We start from the raw sequence: 15,005 nt of genomic DNA on the forward strand, positions 1-15,005 counted from the left end.
CCTGCTCTGCTCCCAGCCGCCCTCCTCCTCTCACGCACCCGGCTCGCCCGCGGTTGTCGCTGGCTAATAGAGCCATCAGACCGTCCGCGGGGCCGGGCACACGCGGCTCCGGCCGCAGGCAGCGGCGGGGAGAGACAGCCACCGGCGGTGGGGCTCGGACACTCACGGAGCTCAGCCCGGCAGCGCTCGGCGAGCGATACCAGGCGGCCCGGTGCTCTCCAGGGACAAGGAGGAGCCGAGGTGCCGCACACCAAGTTTTCCCGACCGCGCCGCGTCCCGCGGCGGCAAGGGCGCTTCTCCCGCGGGCGCGCACCGCTCCGCCGGCCCAGGCCGCGGGACGCCTCCGAGCCTACACCGCGGCCCTCCCTGCCCTCCAAACCCCGGCAGGTGCCGCTGAGGTGGCCCCGGCACCGGGCCCCCCAGCACGGGGGATGCCCCGCCTCAGCCGGGTCCGCTCCCCGTCCCGGACACCCCTCGGCGAGCAGCGCTCCCCCCTTTCCCTCCCTCCCTCCCTCCCTCCCTCCCTCCCTCCCTCTCTCCCTCAGGCTTTCCCGCCCGCGCCCCCCCCGCGGCGCCCACGCGCGCGGCCCCGCCCCGCCCCCGGCCCGCGCGGCGCCCCGGCGCGGGTGTTTGCTCAGGGCCGGGAGCGCGGCACGCGCCGGGCGCACGCACTTGCGACAACAAACCCGCGAGCGGCGGGGGCGGCGCGCGGGGCGGGGGGGCGGGGGGAGGCGGGGCCGCGCGCCCGCCAGCGCGTGTGCGGCGGGGGGCGCGGGGGCTCGCGTGTGTCTGTCCGTCCGTCCGTCCGTCCGTCCGTCCGTCCGTGTGTCTCTGCGTGTGTGCGTGTGAGTGTGCGTCCCGCGCTGAAAAGGCGGCGGCGCTCCCCGCGTCGCGGCCGGCAAAGCCGGGGAGCGTGGAAGGCGCAAGGTGCAGGGTGTGCGTGTGTGTGAGCGCGGGGGGCGGCGGGGGAGGTTTGTCTGTCTGTGTGTCTGTGTGTGTGTGTGTGTGTGTGTGTGTGTGTGCGTGTGTGTAGGAGAAGAGGGGGGGGCGAGCCCCGTCCGCCCCTTATAAGAGACACAATCCTCAGCCACTTTTTTGCAAAAGGGGCTTTGCAAAGCAGCCTGCGCACACGCGAGCGCCACGAGCCTCCCCGCGGCCGCCGCACGGAGGGCAGAGGGAGGGGGGCGGGCAGAGCCGCCCGCCGGCTCCGCCGTCCGCTCCGTCGGTCGCCGCTCTCCCTTTCCCCTGCTGTCTGTCGCCCAGCTCTTTTTCTAATTTTTTTTTTAATTGAACATCGCAAGTATTTTTTTTCCCTTTTCTCTTTTTGATTTTTTTGGATTTTTTTCCTTTTTTTTTTTTTTTTTTTTTTTTTTTTTTTTGTGGTGGTGGTGAGGGGACGGGGACCGGCCGTCACTCGGGCGCCCCCGCCTCGCAGGACGCCCCCTCGTCCATGGCCAGCGGCAGCCCCGCCAGGATGTCCAGCGCCGCCGGGCAGCCGCCCTTCCTGCAGCCGGCGTGCTTCTTCGCCGCGGCGGTGGCCGCCGCTGCCGCCGCCGCCCCTCCGGGGCCGCCCCCGGGGGCGCCGCCGCCGCAGCTCAGCCCGGCGGGCGGGCAGCCCTCCCCGGGCGGCAAGCCCTCGGCGCCGCGGGCGGCCAAGCGGCAGCGCTCCGCCTCGCCGGAGTTGATGCGCTGCAAGAGGAGGCTCAACTTCAGCGGGTTCGGGTACAGCCTGCCGCAGCAGCAGCCGGCGGCCGTGGCGCGGCGCAACGAGCGGGAGCGCAACCGGGTGAAGCTGGTGAACCTGGGCTTCGCCACGCTGCGGGAGCACGTCCCCAACGGCGCTGCCAACAAGAAGATGAGCAAGGTGGAGACGCTCCGCTCCGCCGTCGAGTACATCCGCGCCCTGCAGCAGCTGCTCGACGAGCATGACGCCGTCAGCGCCGCCTTCCAGGCAGGCGTCCTCTCGCCCACCATCTCGCCCAGCTACTCCCACGACATGAACTCCATGGCGGGCTCCCCCGTCTCCTCCTACTCCTCCGACGAGGGCTCCTACGACCCGCTCAGCCCCGAGGAGCAGGAGCTTCTCGACTTCACAAGCTGGTTCTGAAGGCCGGCCGCCCTACCAGGTGGGTTGGTGCCCGCGGAGGGCCGGGGAGGCCGGGCGGAGAGCGGGAGACGGACGCGGGGCGGCGGGGCCGCAGCCCGGGGGAGGGAGCGCAGCCGGGGCTCCCCGCGGTACTTACGAGCGGCTCTGCGCCCCGGCGCTGCACTGGTCCCGGCGCGGCTCTGATCTCCTCTCTCTTTTATTGTTACAGGACAGTTGCAAAAGGGAAAAAAATCAACAAACAAAAGCCAAAAAAATAAAATCACCACACAAAAACAGATCACACACAGAGAGACAAAAATCCACGCGGAAAAAGAACCTGTTGCGTTTCCAGCTCCCCTGCCGTCGGAGGGCGGTGCGGGCACGTCTCTCGGCGGGCGGGCACAGCGCTGCGCGCCGTGGGGGCGGTCGGGGCGGCTCCGGAGACCGGCCGGCCTTTGCACTGCGCGGACCGCGCCCCGGCGGAGCGGGTCCGGCGGGGGAGCCCCGGGGAAGGCGCTGCGCTCCTCGGCCGGCGGAGGAGCTCTTCTTCCTCTGCCTCCTCCTCAGCAGAAAGGCGGCCCGTCTCCGCACCTCGCCGCCGCCGCGGCCCTTCAGAGACTGGCGTTCATCACCTGTGGACAAAGTTAGTTTCCCGATGTCTGTGGAGATGCTGAAGTTAAGCTATGCTGTACTCAAAGAAGTCCCTGGAGCCCCATCTACCCCGCATCTCCCCGTGCCTCTCACTCCCCTCGATCCAAGCTTTTCCTCTCGTTTCCATCATAGAATGCTTCCAATCTTTTTTTTTCTTTTTTTTTTTTTTCCGTGATTTTTTTTATGATAAGAAAATCTATTTGTATCTATCCTAACCCCGTTGGGGATATATTAAGCTATTTTTGTACATAAGAGAGAGAGAGATTTATAGAGGTTTTGTACAAATGGTTTAAATATGTATATCTTGATACTTTTTAAAATATGTAATGCTTATTACCTCTTCATGTTTAGACTCGTAGTCAACGTTACCTTACAACTGCCATTTTTGTATGTGGTTTTGTAAAGGACTTGGATTTCCTCCAGATGTACTTTAGCACCAATGTGTCTTACTTTATAGAAACTTTGTTAATGTATTAATAATGTCATTAAACAATGTTCAAAGTGAACAAAGTTTATGCAGCTATTGTCCAAATGCAAAACGGTAGCCATTTGTTTTCATATGCTGTTTTGGAAAAAAAAAAAAAAAAAAAGGGAAAAGAAAAAACTGACAAACAAACAACCCCACCACCACTGCCTTTTCTTACTGTTTTATTACAAACTTACAAAAGTCTTGTATAACCCTATTTTATACAAACTAGTTTCGTAATAAAACTTTTTTAAAATTAAAATTATCAACTGCCTACTGCATGCAATTTTTTTTCTTTCTGCCATTGACAACGATGAATGTAAGGACAGAATGCTAATCGATGTTATACCAGAGCTAAGTTGCATATGAAGTGTTCGTATCTGATGGATGTAACATATATATCTTTATCTATATAAATATGCAAAGATCTAGCGCTATCACCATTGTTTTCTTGCCCTTCTGTGTTGCAAATATGTATCCAAATCAAAAGGCGAGGGGATGATTAATGATTGCATTGTCCTTCCTGAAATCACTGCACATTACAGAATTCCCCCCAAACCCCAAGTCTTATAAAAAGAGGGCGCTCCATCCCGCGTTTCGGCGGTGTGACCCTGTCCTCCTCCGCGGCTCTGACCCAACGGGGCAGAAAAACTCGGGGGATGGCACAGCCGCCGCCACCCAAAACACGGGGCGCTGTGCAGCCTCTGCTAGACAGCGGCTGCGTAAATAAAACCTTCCCGGCGAAGACGGGAAGAGAGAGGAATAGGGAGATACAACTAAATAAATAAATAAAGCAGTAGAAATCGGTGGCATCGTAGAGATATTGGTCTTTCCAAACTTGCTATTCTGCCCAAATAGCGTGATCTGCCTGTAAAAGTACCCAATTACCAAGACTCAAAAAGAAATTGGACTCTTCCCCCCATTCCCCGCTTTCTTTTTTTTTTTTTTTTTTTTTTTTTTTTTGGCTAGCCTGCTTGTTGTCAGTTAGCAAGGACGTGACCAGAATTCGCCTTCTTTTCGCCTGGCTCCTGCATCACTTGCAAATTCAGTTTGCGTGCACCAAGCCAAGCGGAAAGCAAAGCTCAAAATGCATCTTACAAAAAAAAAAAAAAAAAAAAAAAAAAAAAAAAGGCCCCAAAACCCAACAAAATTGGAGAGAGTATGGAGCTATAAAAAAAGGCTAGCCCGCTCCGCTACAAAAGTGCCGTCGAGTTGCGAGGGATGCGCTATTTTTAAAAAACGAGAGGGGAAAGCTTTGGTGGAGGAGTGGAGGAGCCCGGAATTTTCCCTCTGTGAGTGTGCATGCAACTCTATATAAATATCTGTGTATATATATCTGTGTGTATATATATATACATACATATATATGTGCACGGACGCATATGCGCACATGGACGTTTATACGTGTGTATGTCAATGCACAGTCCTTCCTGCATTGCTGTAAAAGTATACACACGTTTGCCCCTTCGCCTCCTCCCCCCACGCCCTGAAATGATCAATACGTGATTTAATCGCGGGGGGGAGGGCGGAGGGAAGAGGAGGGGGAGGACGGGACGGGACACGGTGGGGTCACGAAATCCCTCATTACTTTAGCACAAACACTCATTGTTTTAGCCGCTCGTGGAACTAATGTTTAGTTATGAAAATAATAACCGTTATATGCCGCCATCCGCTCTCCCTTTACAGCATCTCCCTCTTTATTTACCCACTTTTGCAAGTGTACAGATAAGGTATGCAAAGAAAGTGTAGCGAGTAATTTATAGCTATGAATATAACATTAGGATAATGTTTCATTCTGTTACAAAGGCGAAATTTCTCTTCCTTGTGTAGACAGGTGTTCTTTTTTGCTCACTTCTGAATAGTAAATATCCAGACTCATTAAACTAAAGGCAAAGTTACGCTGTTGTTCGCTACAATGTATAAGACAGGCTCAGAAATTCACCACCTCCTCCCTCCCTTTTCCCCTCAGCCCCCTCCAGAAAGAAAGAAAGAAAGAAAGAAAACACACACACACAATTTTACTGAAGATAGGGAAAGGGCAAAGCAGGATTGGGGTAAATCTCATTACATCTGCTCTAATCGCTTAGCAACACAAAGCCTTTTCTTGTATTAGCGCGGAGAGCCTTTCAGCGCTGCCTGACAGACAGTATTCAGTTAGCATTAGTAAACTCCATAAATCAGGGACTTCTTTGGGCGCAGTATAAGTTTTAGAACTACTCAGGAATTGGTGGGGGTGGGGGGAAGAGGAGCGGAGAGGGGGATATGCGTGCAGATGAAGGTTGCTTAGCCACGGATTTATTAATTTATCTACCTGTGTGTTTATTTATCGTAATGCACAAAAGTGTCCCGCTAACAAATGCCTCTCGCAGAGCGTGTGCCCTCCCCCGAGCCCAGACCCTCGGGCAGCGGGCAGCACAGCGAGGCCCGTGGCGTGGGGACCCCCACGCCCGGCCTCGGGTCCCCGCGCCCCGGGGTGTACCCTCGCTCCCCATCCCTGCTCCGCCGCCGCCCCCTCCCCACGGCTCCCCCCGTGATTCCATCCTATGCACAAACTTTTTTCCGCACGCGGGAGCAGCGCCGGCCCCGCGGAGCCTCCGCGCCTCCACGGCTCCCGCACAGGTAAGAACGAAGGGGGAAGCCCCCAGGCCCTGTCCCCGGGAAGGGCTGTGGGCACCCCAGCCCTGCTCTCACCTTTCCCTCAGCGAGAGGCGCCGACCCGCACCCAGCCCCGCTAGCACTGGCTTTTGGGGAGCGCGGGGGTTCTTTCCCTGTTCTAAAGACCTTTTCTCCCACTTTCCTTTTTTTTTCTTCTTCTTTTTTAAATTTGTTTGTTTGTCCCCCCTCCTTCTTCCCTTTTTCTTCCCTGCCCCTCCCCGCGGCGCAGGTCCTGCCTTTTGTGCGGGCTGGCCGGGGCGGGCGGGGCCGGGCAGGCAGCGGGCAGCGCTGTCCCCGCGCGTGTCGTGCCTCAGCCTTTATCCCGGCGGCGGCGGCGCGGCGGGGGCCCGCCGGGCTCGGGGGCGGCGTGCGCCCTCCGCAGCTGCTGCCCGCTCCCCGCCCGCCCGCTCCGCTCCCCGCCCGCTCCGCTCTGCTCCGCTCCGCGCCGCCCGGGCCAGCGGCGGCCGGGGCCGGCAGCACGCGAGGGGAGCGGGCACCTGCCCAAGGAAAGGCGGGCGCGGCCGGGCGGGGGCGGCGGGGGCGCGCACGGGACGCTCCGGCTCGCCGCTCCATAATGCAGCGCGTATTACTCAGTGCATTCAGGGATTAGCTTGACGTGAAGTGTGGGGCGATTCTGCGTCTCCCTGCTCCTCGCCTCTTGGAAAGGGGAGAGGGGAGAAGCGCCCCCCCGGTCACCCCGCTCCCACCCCCTCTTCCCGGCGCGTCCCAGCGCGCAGCAACTTCGAGCTCCCAAGCGAGAGAGCTCTTAGCGTGTCAGGCCGCACAATGCGGGGCTAATTCCTGCTGCAAAAGGCAAGTGGTGAAGAATCAATCGCAGGCTTTATACAATCAAAAGGGATGATGGGCTTGGGGTTGCGAATTTTTTTTTTTTTTTTTAAGTTCCCTGCCCCAGTCTGAATTTCTCCTGCTCCTTACCCCTGTCCTATTAATAATCCCATGCAGGCGATTGCAGACTGAGGTAAAGCTATCATTTGTATGCGCCTGAAGATTAATTTCCCCCATGTACCAACTCAACGGCATAGTTATCTCTTTAACAGGGAAAACAGTTTGGCTCCATTGTCGGGTTGCCAAGACCGCCTTTTGAGAAAGGGAGCCCGGCTAGTCTCTGATCAAACTCAAAGGTTAGTTAAAAGACAAAAACAGCTGAAAATCTTCATGAATAATGCTGTTTCCCCGAGCCCAGTGTAGTGCAAGCGCACATTTCAATGCCAGAGCATTTTGTTATGCTGCTCGCCTAAGTCAGAATTTCACAGAAAAGGCAGAGAAGAAAAGCTCCAACAATTAGAGGGGGCCTGTCAGAAAACATTAACGCCTTCCTCGCCCAGCCTGTCAAGCGTGCTGGAAATAAAAAACGGGCATAGCGAATCGCACCTCCACCCTCTGGAGCTGCAGGAGGGAGAGGGAGGGGGGGTTAGGGACAGAGAAGGAAAGTGAGAGACACAAATGGACAGGCCCAGGCCGTTAACAGTCCCCTTCAGCTTTGCAGTTCATCCAAAAGCTGGAAAAAGAAGAGGAAAGGACCTGCAGCTGGATGTTCTCGCTTGATATTCATCCTTCTGCTTCACGCTTCAGAACTATATTTGTTCTCAGGACCATTGCACAAACACACACATGCACACACACACTCACAACACCCCTTCACACCTTCAACCCTTTCCTGCATCAGCAAAGCACACAAGGTACATGGTGAAACAGCAGCCCAGCAAAGCTATCACTGCTTTCTGCTTTCTTCTCCCTCCAGTGTCATTTCTAAGTTTCCATGTCTGTAACCATGCAGATGTCCAGTGTGGCCAACCTGCAGCTAGATTGAAGGACCTCATGTCAGAGAAGCTGTGCTTATGTATAGCATCGGAGCTATCTTATTCTTTGGAAAATCTGTTTCAAATGTACAGTTCTAACCAGCCAGATCAAGTACCTGTATGCTTGAGTCCTTTCCCTAGTTAAATACCTTCAGCAAGGACACTAAAATATTTAAAGCTTCCCCTGCACTGATGTTGATTTCTGTAAGTGAACATCTAGACTTTGACTTTCCTGGTCAAAGCACAGTTTTACCAGTCATTCAAATAACAAGAGAGCTCTGGTTCATCTCTTACTGTCAGCAAAACCTCAGACCATCACTTAAATTCTTTGTTTTCTTTTGCTCTTGTTGCCTTTGTTGTCTCATTGCAAATATATGTATATGTTAATAACTGATAAGGAGCGGATCAGCACTGAGCAGCTTCTGTATTCAGCCTTCTGCTGGATAGGAAAGAGGGGGAGATTACTGCTGTGCATTGTAGTGTTCATACAGGGGTTGGAAAAATGAAATTCCAGCAAAATACAAAGTGACTGAAGGAAAGGAGTACCTCCAACCCTCCAATTTGAGGTGTTCTGGGGGCTGTATCTGTAAAGGGATACACCACACAGTTCAGACAGCATGTGAAAGACATCAGACTGCCCATGGTTACAGATCCCTGCACATCCTGCGGGGAGGAAACTTTTACCTTGGGGACAGGAACCCCAGCCCTCTGTCCCATGCACACCCTGGAGCAGCACAGTACATCCAGGCAAAATGGTACTTGCTGCTCCCCTTCAGAGAAGGCAGGGATCTCACGTGGCTTTGGAGCCAGATATGGCCCTTGAAGGATGTACACAAAAGAAAAGCCTCATGGAGTGTTGGGACTTGCATTGGCTCTGACACTTCTGTCCTGAAGGAACACAAACAGCTGGTAGGAGAGGGGAGAAGTTTCAAGAGATAGTTTTTCTCCCTCTATCTGGCTACCTGGTACTTAGTATTCTAATTACAGAGGGGTAAGATGGATAAAAATGCAGGCATGGGAAACAAAGGGTGTTGATCATGGACTGAAGCTATGCAGATAAATTGCTAGCTATGACTTTGTTCTGACTTAATCCATTTTAGCCTGAGATCCACAAGTGCTAAACAGAGACCATAAGTAGTTCCTCATAGATGCCTGGGGATATGGATCATTGGGAGAACATGAAAAAAATTGGCAAGAGAGAGGGGGTCTCCCATCCAGACTCTGCTTTGTGAGAGGTGCTATGGGAAGACCCTGGGCATACTAATAGTCTGCCTTATTTTTCTGGGGGACAGATAACCCATGTTTCCTTTTGTCCCACTGCAAACAGGATCCAATCCAGTTTTTGGTCTCTACCTAACACCCAGAAAAGGACAGTTATGTATCCTAAAGCATCAGAGTAAGCATCTGTAAGTTGCTTAGGAGTAAAATTCCTTTGAAAATTTTACCCAACAAACCATGTATTCTTTTAGACCCTGTAAACTACTACAGCAGTCAGTTGCAAAGTTTTCTGCTGGTCATTCCTGCTTTGCACAAACACGTAGCTTTCTTGGTTTCGGCTTCTATATACTCCAAATAGCACTGGGGAAGGAAAGGTAAACTTCACAAAGACCCCTTGTGACCAGCCCCAGTGACATAACCCAGGCCTTTGCTATAGGGGAGGGGAATTGTCTTCCTAAATGGAGCCCAAACTCATTTGGTTTGATTTCATGCAAGCAGATCACAGAAAGAGCACAGGTTCCAGTTTTGGGATGGAGTCTCCTCTCTCCCCAGCAGTCACACCACTCTCTGCTCACTCTTCCCCTTCTGCTGCTGGCCACAGCCTGGAGCCATTTCAATTTACACTTTCTGGACTGTCAGGGCTATATTATTTTGGAAGAGGAAAGGAAAAGCCCCATATTGGTAAAGTGTGAAATGCAGTTTTGTCTGAAAAGGGAAGCCATTTCGACATGATTATACTGTGACAGTGGAGATTAAAACCCTGCCATATGGCCTAAGATAGGTTTGTTCTTACTTTCAGGTAACAACGCATTGCTAATTGGGTGGTGATGACATTTTCAAATGAAAAAGAAAAAAAGAAAACAAAAAAGGCACCTGTATGTGAAACAGACAGTCAAGAGAAGGGAAGACATCAATCGGTGCCCATAATAGTGGAAATCAGCTCCTTTTTATCATTGTGGTTTGCTCTGAATAGGAGGGAATTTGTTTGATTTGTTATTGAGTAAACAGTAATTCATGTGTGCACTTGTGGATGTGAACACAGTGCTCCTGAAAGGCACCTGACTGACAGTGAGGGAAAGCAAAGTCCTGCCTCCCATCCAGGACAAACACAGCCTGGGCAACAGCACAGAGAGGTTCCCCATCCTGCTTGCCAAGGGCCTGCAAGAGGGTGGTGGAGGTTTCCCTGAGCAGGGCAGGAAGCCAGCCTGCCTCCTAAATGGCAGTCACATTTAAGGACATGCTTTAGTGTCCCTGTACTGGAGATCTTTGCTTTTGTATCTCAGGGGATGCAGGGCAAATGATGGTAGAACCAGCTGGCACAAAACCCACAGTCCTGCTTACATCCACCACTGTGTCTCTGTGGGATGCAGTAGCTTTAAGACAATAAGAGGAACAGTATCAGACTGTTGGTTTACAAGCAAAGGGTCACTTTAACCACTAGCAACCAGCTATTTGAAACTTTCAGATGAAGGGCATTCCTTAAAGACTCAAGACTTTCACTGGGAGTTCTTTTAATTGCACTTACATGTGTGTATATATTCCTCCATGCCATACAGACTCCATTTGGAACAGCTGATCCAAAAATCTGAAAAACAGGCAGTGGGACAGACTTGGCTTCATCTTGTTTTAAGTTTCATAGCAAACCACATTTTAGGTTACTCTAAGGCACATTATATGGGCCTACCTAGTTATGAGCCCTGACTTAGCAAGGACAATTATGGTGCCAATGGAAAAAAAAAAAAAAAAAAAAAAGAGGCACAACTTCCATACTTCCAGAGTATCACTTCCACCTCTTCCTGATTTTGTTGGTGCTCAGATGAACTCCAGAGTCTCCTGTGGTTCTCATAGATTATGCATACTCAATGATTTGAAGTTGGAATTTACCAGCCAATTAAGGTTCTAGATGGGTGTATGTCCATGGATGAGCCTGGCAGCACCTTATACTTTCTGCTCTCATTTTTGCTTCCTTCTCTTCTTCCTCTTTGGCCTCCCACTTCTCATATCTGGGGCTGCACGATCTTGAGAGCTATGCCTGAATCAGCTTCCAGGGTAAATACCCATTTGCAAACATCTTCATGGAGACATTCTCACAACTCTCACTAGCAGAGTATGAGAACAAGTGTGGGTTGAAAGGAGACCAGGAGACCAAGAAGAAAGCACAGATGAAGACTTCAGAAATACCAAAAGCAGGCACTACCTACCTGAATCCCAAATCCCCTGGTCTTCACAAAGTTTTGGGTTCTGCCCCTTAGGGACTTGAGGATGGTGGCCAACTTCTGCCCCTGAGGCCAGCAAATCTGTAGAAAATAATGCTGGGTAAAGATGCTGGCAATTGTCTTTATATGTGAATAAAGGAGGATGGCATGGACCTGCAGTGTCAGAGGATGCAGTGCAAGATGCTGTGTGAGAGAAAAGCCACGACAGAGAGAGGGGGCCCTACCAAACAGCAGTAAAATAGGAACATACAGAAAGAGCAATGCTGAGCAGATTCTCCTGGCACCCAGGCAGTGCCAGCCCCAGGAGACAATCCCATAGCAGCCAGCAGTACCCCAGGGCTCTGCAGGTCCCTTTTCTTGTGTTCATGCATGCATCAGAAAGATGTGTTTGTCCAAGTAGAGAAGCTTGTAGAGAATACTGGGAGGAGCGTGAAGCAAACACAGAATAATGGCATTATCCTTAATTCAGCTACTTGGTCTCTATTTGAAGGCAGATGTATTTTTAGATATATTTCCACCTTCTCCAAGACCCCGTGGCAATCACTGTGAAGAGACTACAATCTACAGACAAACAGAAATAAAATAGCTGCTGGAGAAAGCAGTGAACAAACATCCTTCCCTCCTCCCCTGCTCCAAGTTAAGTGTCAGAAGACCACTGCAGCCACAGGGCAGGTGATGAGGACAATGACAGATCCAAGAGGGGCACTTTGCTCAGTTTGGATTGTCCCTTGGTTTCTTGGCATGGCCAACCCCCGTCTTCTTGGCACTTCACTTTTAGTTGCCACTACTCCTCTCTCTCTGTGTGGGGAACTGCTACTGACCAATGGAGCATTTATAAATAGAACAATGTTTAATTAACACAACAGTAGGACAGACTTGTTGAAATACTTCCCAGACAGCAGGCAAGAGTCCTGACAAGGAGACTATTATGGGAATTTTAATGAATCCTTCCAGAGTGGGACAGCTTCCATACACCTACATTGCAATGACTAATTTTGTTTGTGAAAATTGTATTGGTAAATGATGCAGAGTGACAATAATGTTGGGGACCAGCAAACTGAATAAAGTCACTGGGTGACTGTGTGAAATACTGCCTACAGACAGAGCAGAGTGCTTACTAAATGCAGTGCAGTCATGGGTCCGAGTGCCCAAAAGCCCAGCTACAAATGGAGTTTGCATAAGGCAGGCAAAGAAGCAATTAAATAACCCAAACAAGGATCTAGCTGTGCCAGATGACACCACAGCATGAAAAGAAGCAGGGGCTGAGCAACTACTTCTGTGAGACACAACCAGGAGCATGTGCCTTATTAACACCACTGTTAAATGCATGCCTGCTAGCTGCGGCTGCTGTAATTAAGACCACTCACAGATATTCTTGCCATCGCTCTTTCTAAGAGGAAATTAAAATTGACTGTCCCAGTGTTAGGCCTGTGTAAGGTTCCCACCTAAGATACAGCAGCCTACTTCTTCTAACAGGCATGTGAGAAATGTGAATCAGGAGGCACTGGAAGGACAAGGTGCATTCCCTTGAGCTCATCTCCTCTTAGCTCTGTAAACTTTTCTTACTCCTCTAGCAAAGACATTGTACACCATCAGTAACCCAGTGGATGGATTCAATAAGTAATAATGAGCTCAGAATTTCAGAAAAACCTTTTAACCTCAGAAATCTTAAGAAACAAAGCTCCCAGGAAAGCACTCTGCAATGACAAATGTGTTGTACTCAGATTGTCCAGTTCAGCTCTCCACTGATGACACTAGCCAGCAAGAGACTCTCTGCAGGCCCTGTTCTTCTGACTTCATTGTTACACATCTGAGGTTCTTTTTCCCCAAAGATCTAGATTCTAGTGAATGGATTCAAGATATGCCTTATCTATCCAGACAGTCTGGGCACCACCAGTTTTTTTCTCTGATTTTGCCATTTTCTCTTCCTAACAGGAATGTATTTTTTTTTTTTCTGGACTACAAATTCCATGAATGCACAAAACATGTTGCAACGCATTCCAAACAAAACAGAGCTTAGAATGGAAGTATATGTTAGAACAATAAGAAGAGCAGTAAAATAAAGATTATGGTCCATTACTTCAAAAATTCAGGACCAAAATAACTTCTGAATTGTTGGGCTTTACAATGATGTACACAAAGCTGACCAAGAAAGTCAACAAAATTGTTGCTGAAAACTTCAGTAACATATAGGGATTTCACAGAAGTGGAGTCAAACTTTGCAAACTGCTTGCCATAAGCTTTGGTTTGCTGACAAAAAGATACAAGGAAGCAGAGAATATATTCTTTCTACTGCTACAGATGCTGCATTCAGAGGTGCAGGTTGCAAAAACATTGATTAATTTTTATCCACACGCATCTGTTTCCTGTTGAATTCTTCCTTTCGCATAATGTGGAGTCCTGCCTGTCAGATTAACGCAATGCTTCACCCCCCAGACAAAAGTGCTGGCCTCTGACAAATCCATCTAGAGCACACCTAGCTCCATCGGTGGGCATATTATCAAAGGTAATGAGCTTGACACCCCCATCTCCAGCTGCTGCAGCAGCGTGTAATGAGCCCTGCTCTGTGGGCTCCACACTCGCACTGAAACGCCATTGAGAGCCGAGACAGCATGCCACTGAATTTAATTCACTGCTTAGCATCAGCTGGCTCCACATGATGGAAGGTCATCTGCATGGAGGGTCAAGTGGGATAAACGGCTCCAAATCTCCCTTCTGCCCAAGGGCTCAGAGCTGGTAAGCCCCAGGGCAGGCAGGCACAGACCTGGTGGGGGCATGTTGGCTGAGCAGGCTCCACAGGCAGATTCCTTTGGAGCATCTGCTCTCCCAGATGAGGAATCCCTCCCATTGATCATATCCCACCAGCATTTTCACAGACATTTTGAGAAAATCCAAGGCAACAGGCCAGATTCCTTGGAGGAGTTAGTCTGCCGTTGTAGGCATTTCTTTTCTGATGGAGTAACCTTCCAACCTTCATAACAGCACATCACACTGTATTTTGCTTGTAAGCCATCAAGTATTTTCACATAAAAAAATGTTATCATTCTGTTTCAAGAAAGCGAGGCTGGAAAGTTTGAGTAGCCCAGAAAGGGCCAATGCCAGAGGTAGAAGGAAAAAACAAACAAAAGGGTAGCACACAGTGATACTACCTTCAATGTCATATGGCTTAAGGATGTGAGGAGCCAAGGCAGTGATATTTTATGTAATTCCTCAGAGACATTTTTTTTCTGCCATGTCATAAATATGTTGCAAGTGACTCTAAGCTTTGGATGTATATAAAATTAAACCCAGTCAATGAGAAAATTTAAAAGATTCATTTGGTATGTTCAGCCTAAGGGTTGGACCTGCCTCTGCTGAGGGACTTACAAGTCACCCCATGCTCCAGATGATTATGATCCTGGGAGAGAAGTAGTGAGAAACACAGGTCTGGCAGGGAAGAGGGGCTATTTCCCACTGAGATGGGTAATGCTCTCTAAGGATGTCCCTTAAAGACTAAAACACAGAGATATGGCTATGCAGTAAGAAGCAGCACAGACAGATTCAGGCCTCTGAAAAGCATAAAGATGCTAATGGGGATGGGGCCTGGGGCATGGTGTGCTCCAGGCAATTTCTGCATCTGCTCTTCAAAGACACAGCCATTGAATCCAACCAGACCACCTGAGGAGTAGGAAACCTTCCTGAGAGAGCAACACAGGCAGAATCAGACCCCCAGGGAGTGTAATACAGGTCTTTAAAAATTTGCCTCGCTGTGTGGTGCAGGTCTGCACTGCACCGTGTGCTTGGCTAGATGCTGCCCTTATGTGTGCGTGTTCTGCTGCTGCTCACAGACACCAGGGGCTTGGCACAGCCCACAGACACACACGTGGGGCTGGCAGGGCTGCACAGCTGCCTCC

The 15,005-nt window shown here is 50.7% G+C and overlaps 1 protein-coding gene and 1 long non-coding RNA gene across 2 annotated transcripts in view; one reads left to right on the forward strand and one right to left on the reverse strand.

The window, feature by feature from the left end:
• The first annotated feature begins 1,335 nt into the window (after window positions 1-1,335).
• Window positions 1,336-2,118, forward strand: ASCL1 (achaete-scute family bHLH transcription factor 1). The gene has a single exon (XM_079304463.1). It carries the CDS (start codon window positions 1,451-1,453, stop codon window positions 2,105-2,107), a length of 657 nt encoding a protein of 218 aa, XP_079160589.1. The 5' UTR covers window positions 1,336-1,450; the 3' UTR covers window positions 2,108-2,118.
• A 401-nt stretch (window positions 2,119-2,519) lies between these two features.
• The window catches only part of LOC306801331, a 91,257-nt gene continuing 78,771 nt past the window's right edge, over window positions 2,520-15,005 (reverse strand). Inside the window, exon 3 of the long non-coding RNA XR_013774061.1 lies at window positions 2,520-2,718. This is a non-coding gene — a long non-coding RNA (uncharacterized lncRNA). The remainder of the gene's footprint in view (window positions 2,719-15,005) is intronic.

The sequence above is a fragment of the Erithacus rubecula genome (assembly GCF_903797595.1).
Source record: "Erithacus rubecula genome assembly, chromosome: 4".
NCBI lineage: Eukaryota > Metazoa > Chordata > Aves > Passeriformes > Muscicapidae > Erithacus > Erithacus rubecula.

Coding starts and splice junctions, on each gene's coding strand:
- ASCL1 (XM_079304463.1), top strand. CDS start 1,451: ATGGCCAGCGGCAGCCCCGCCAGGATGTCCAGCGCCGCCGGGCAGCCG.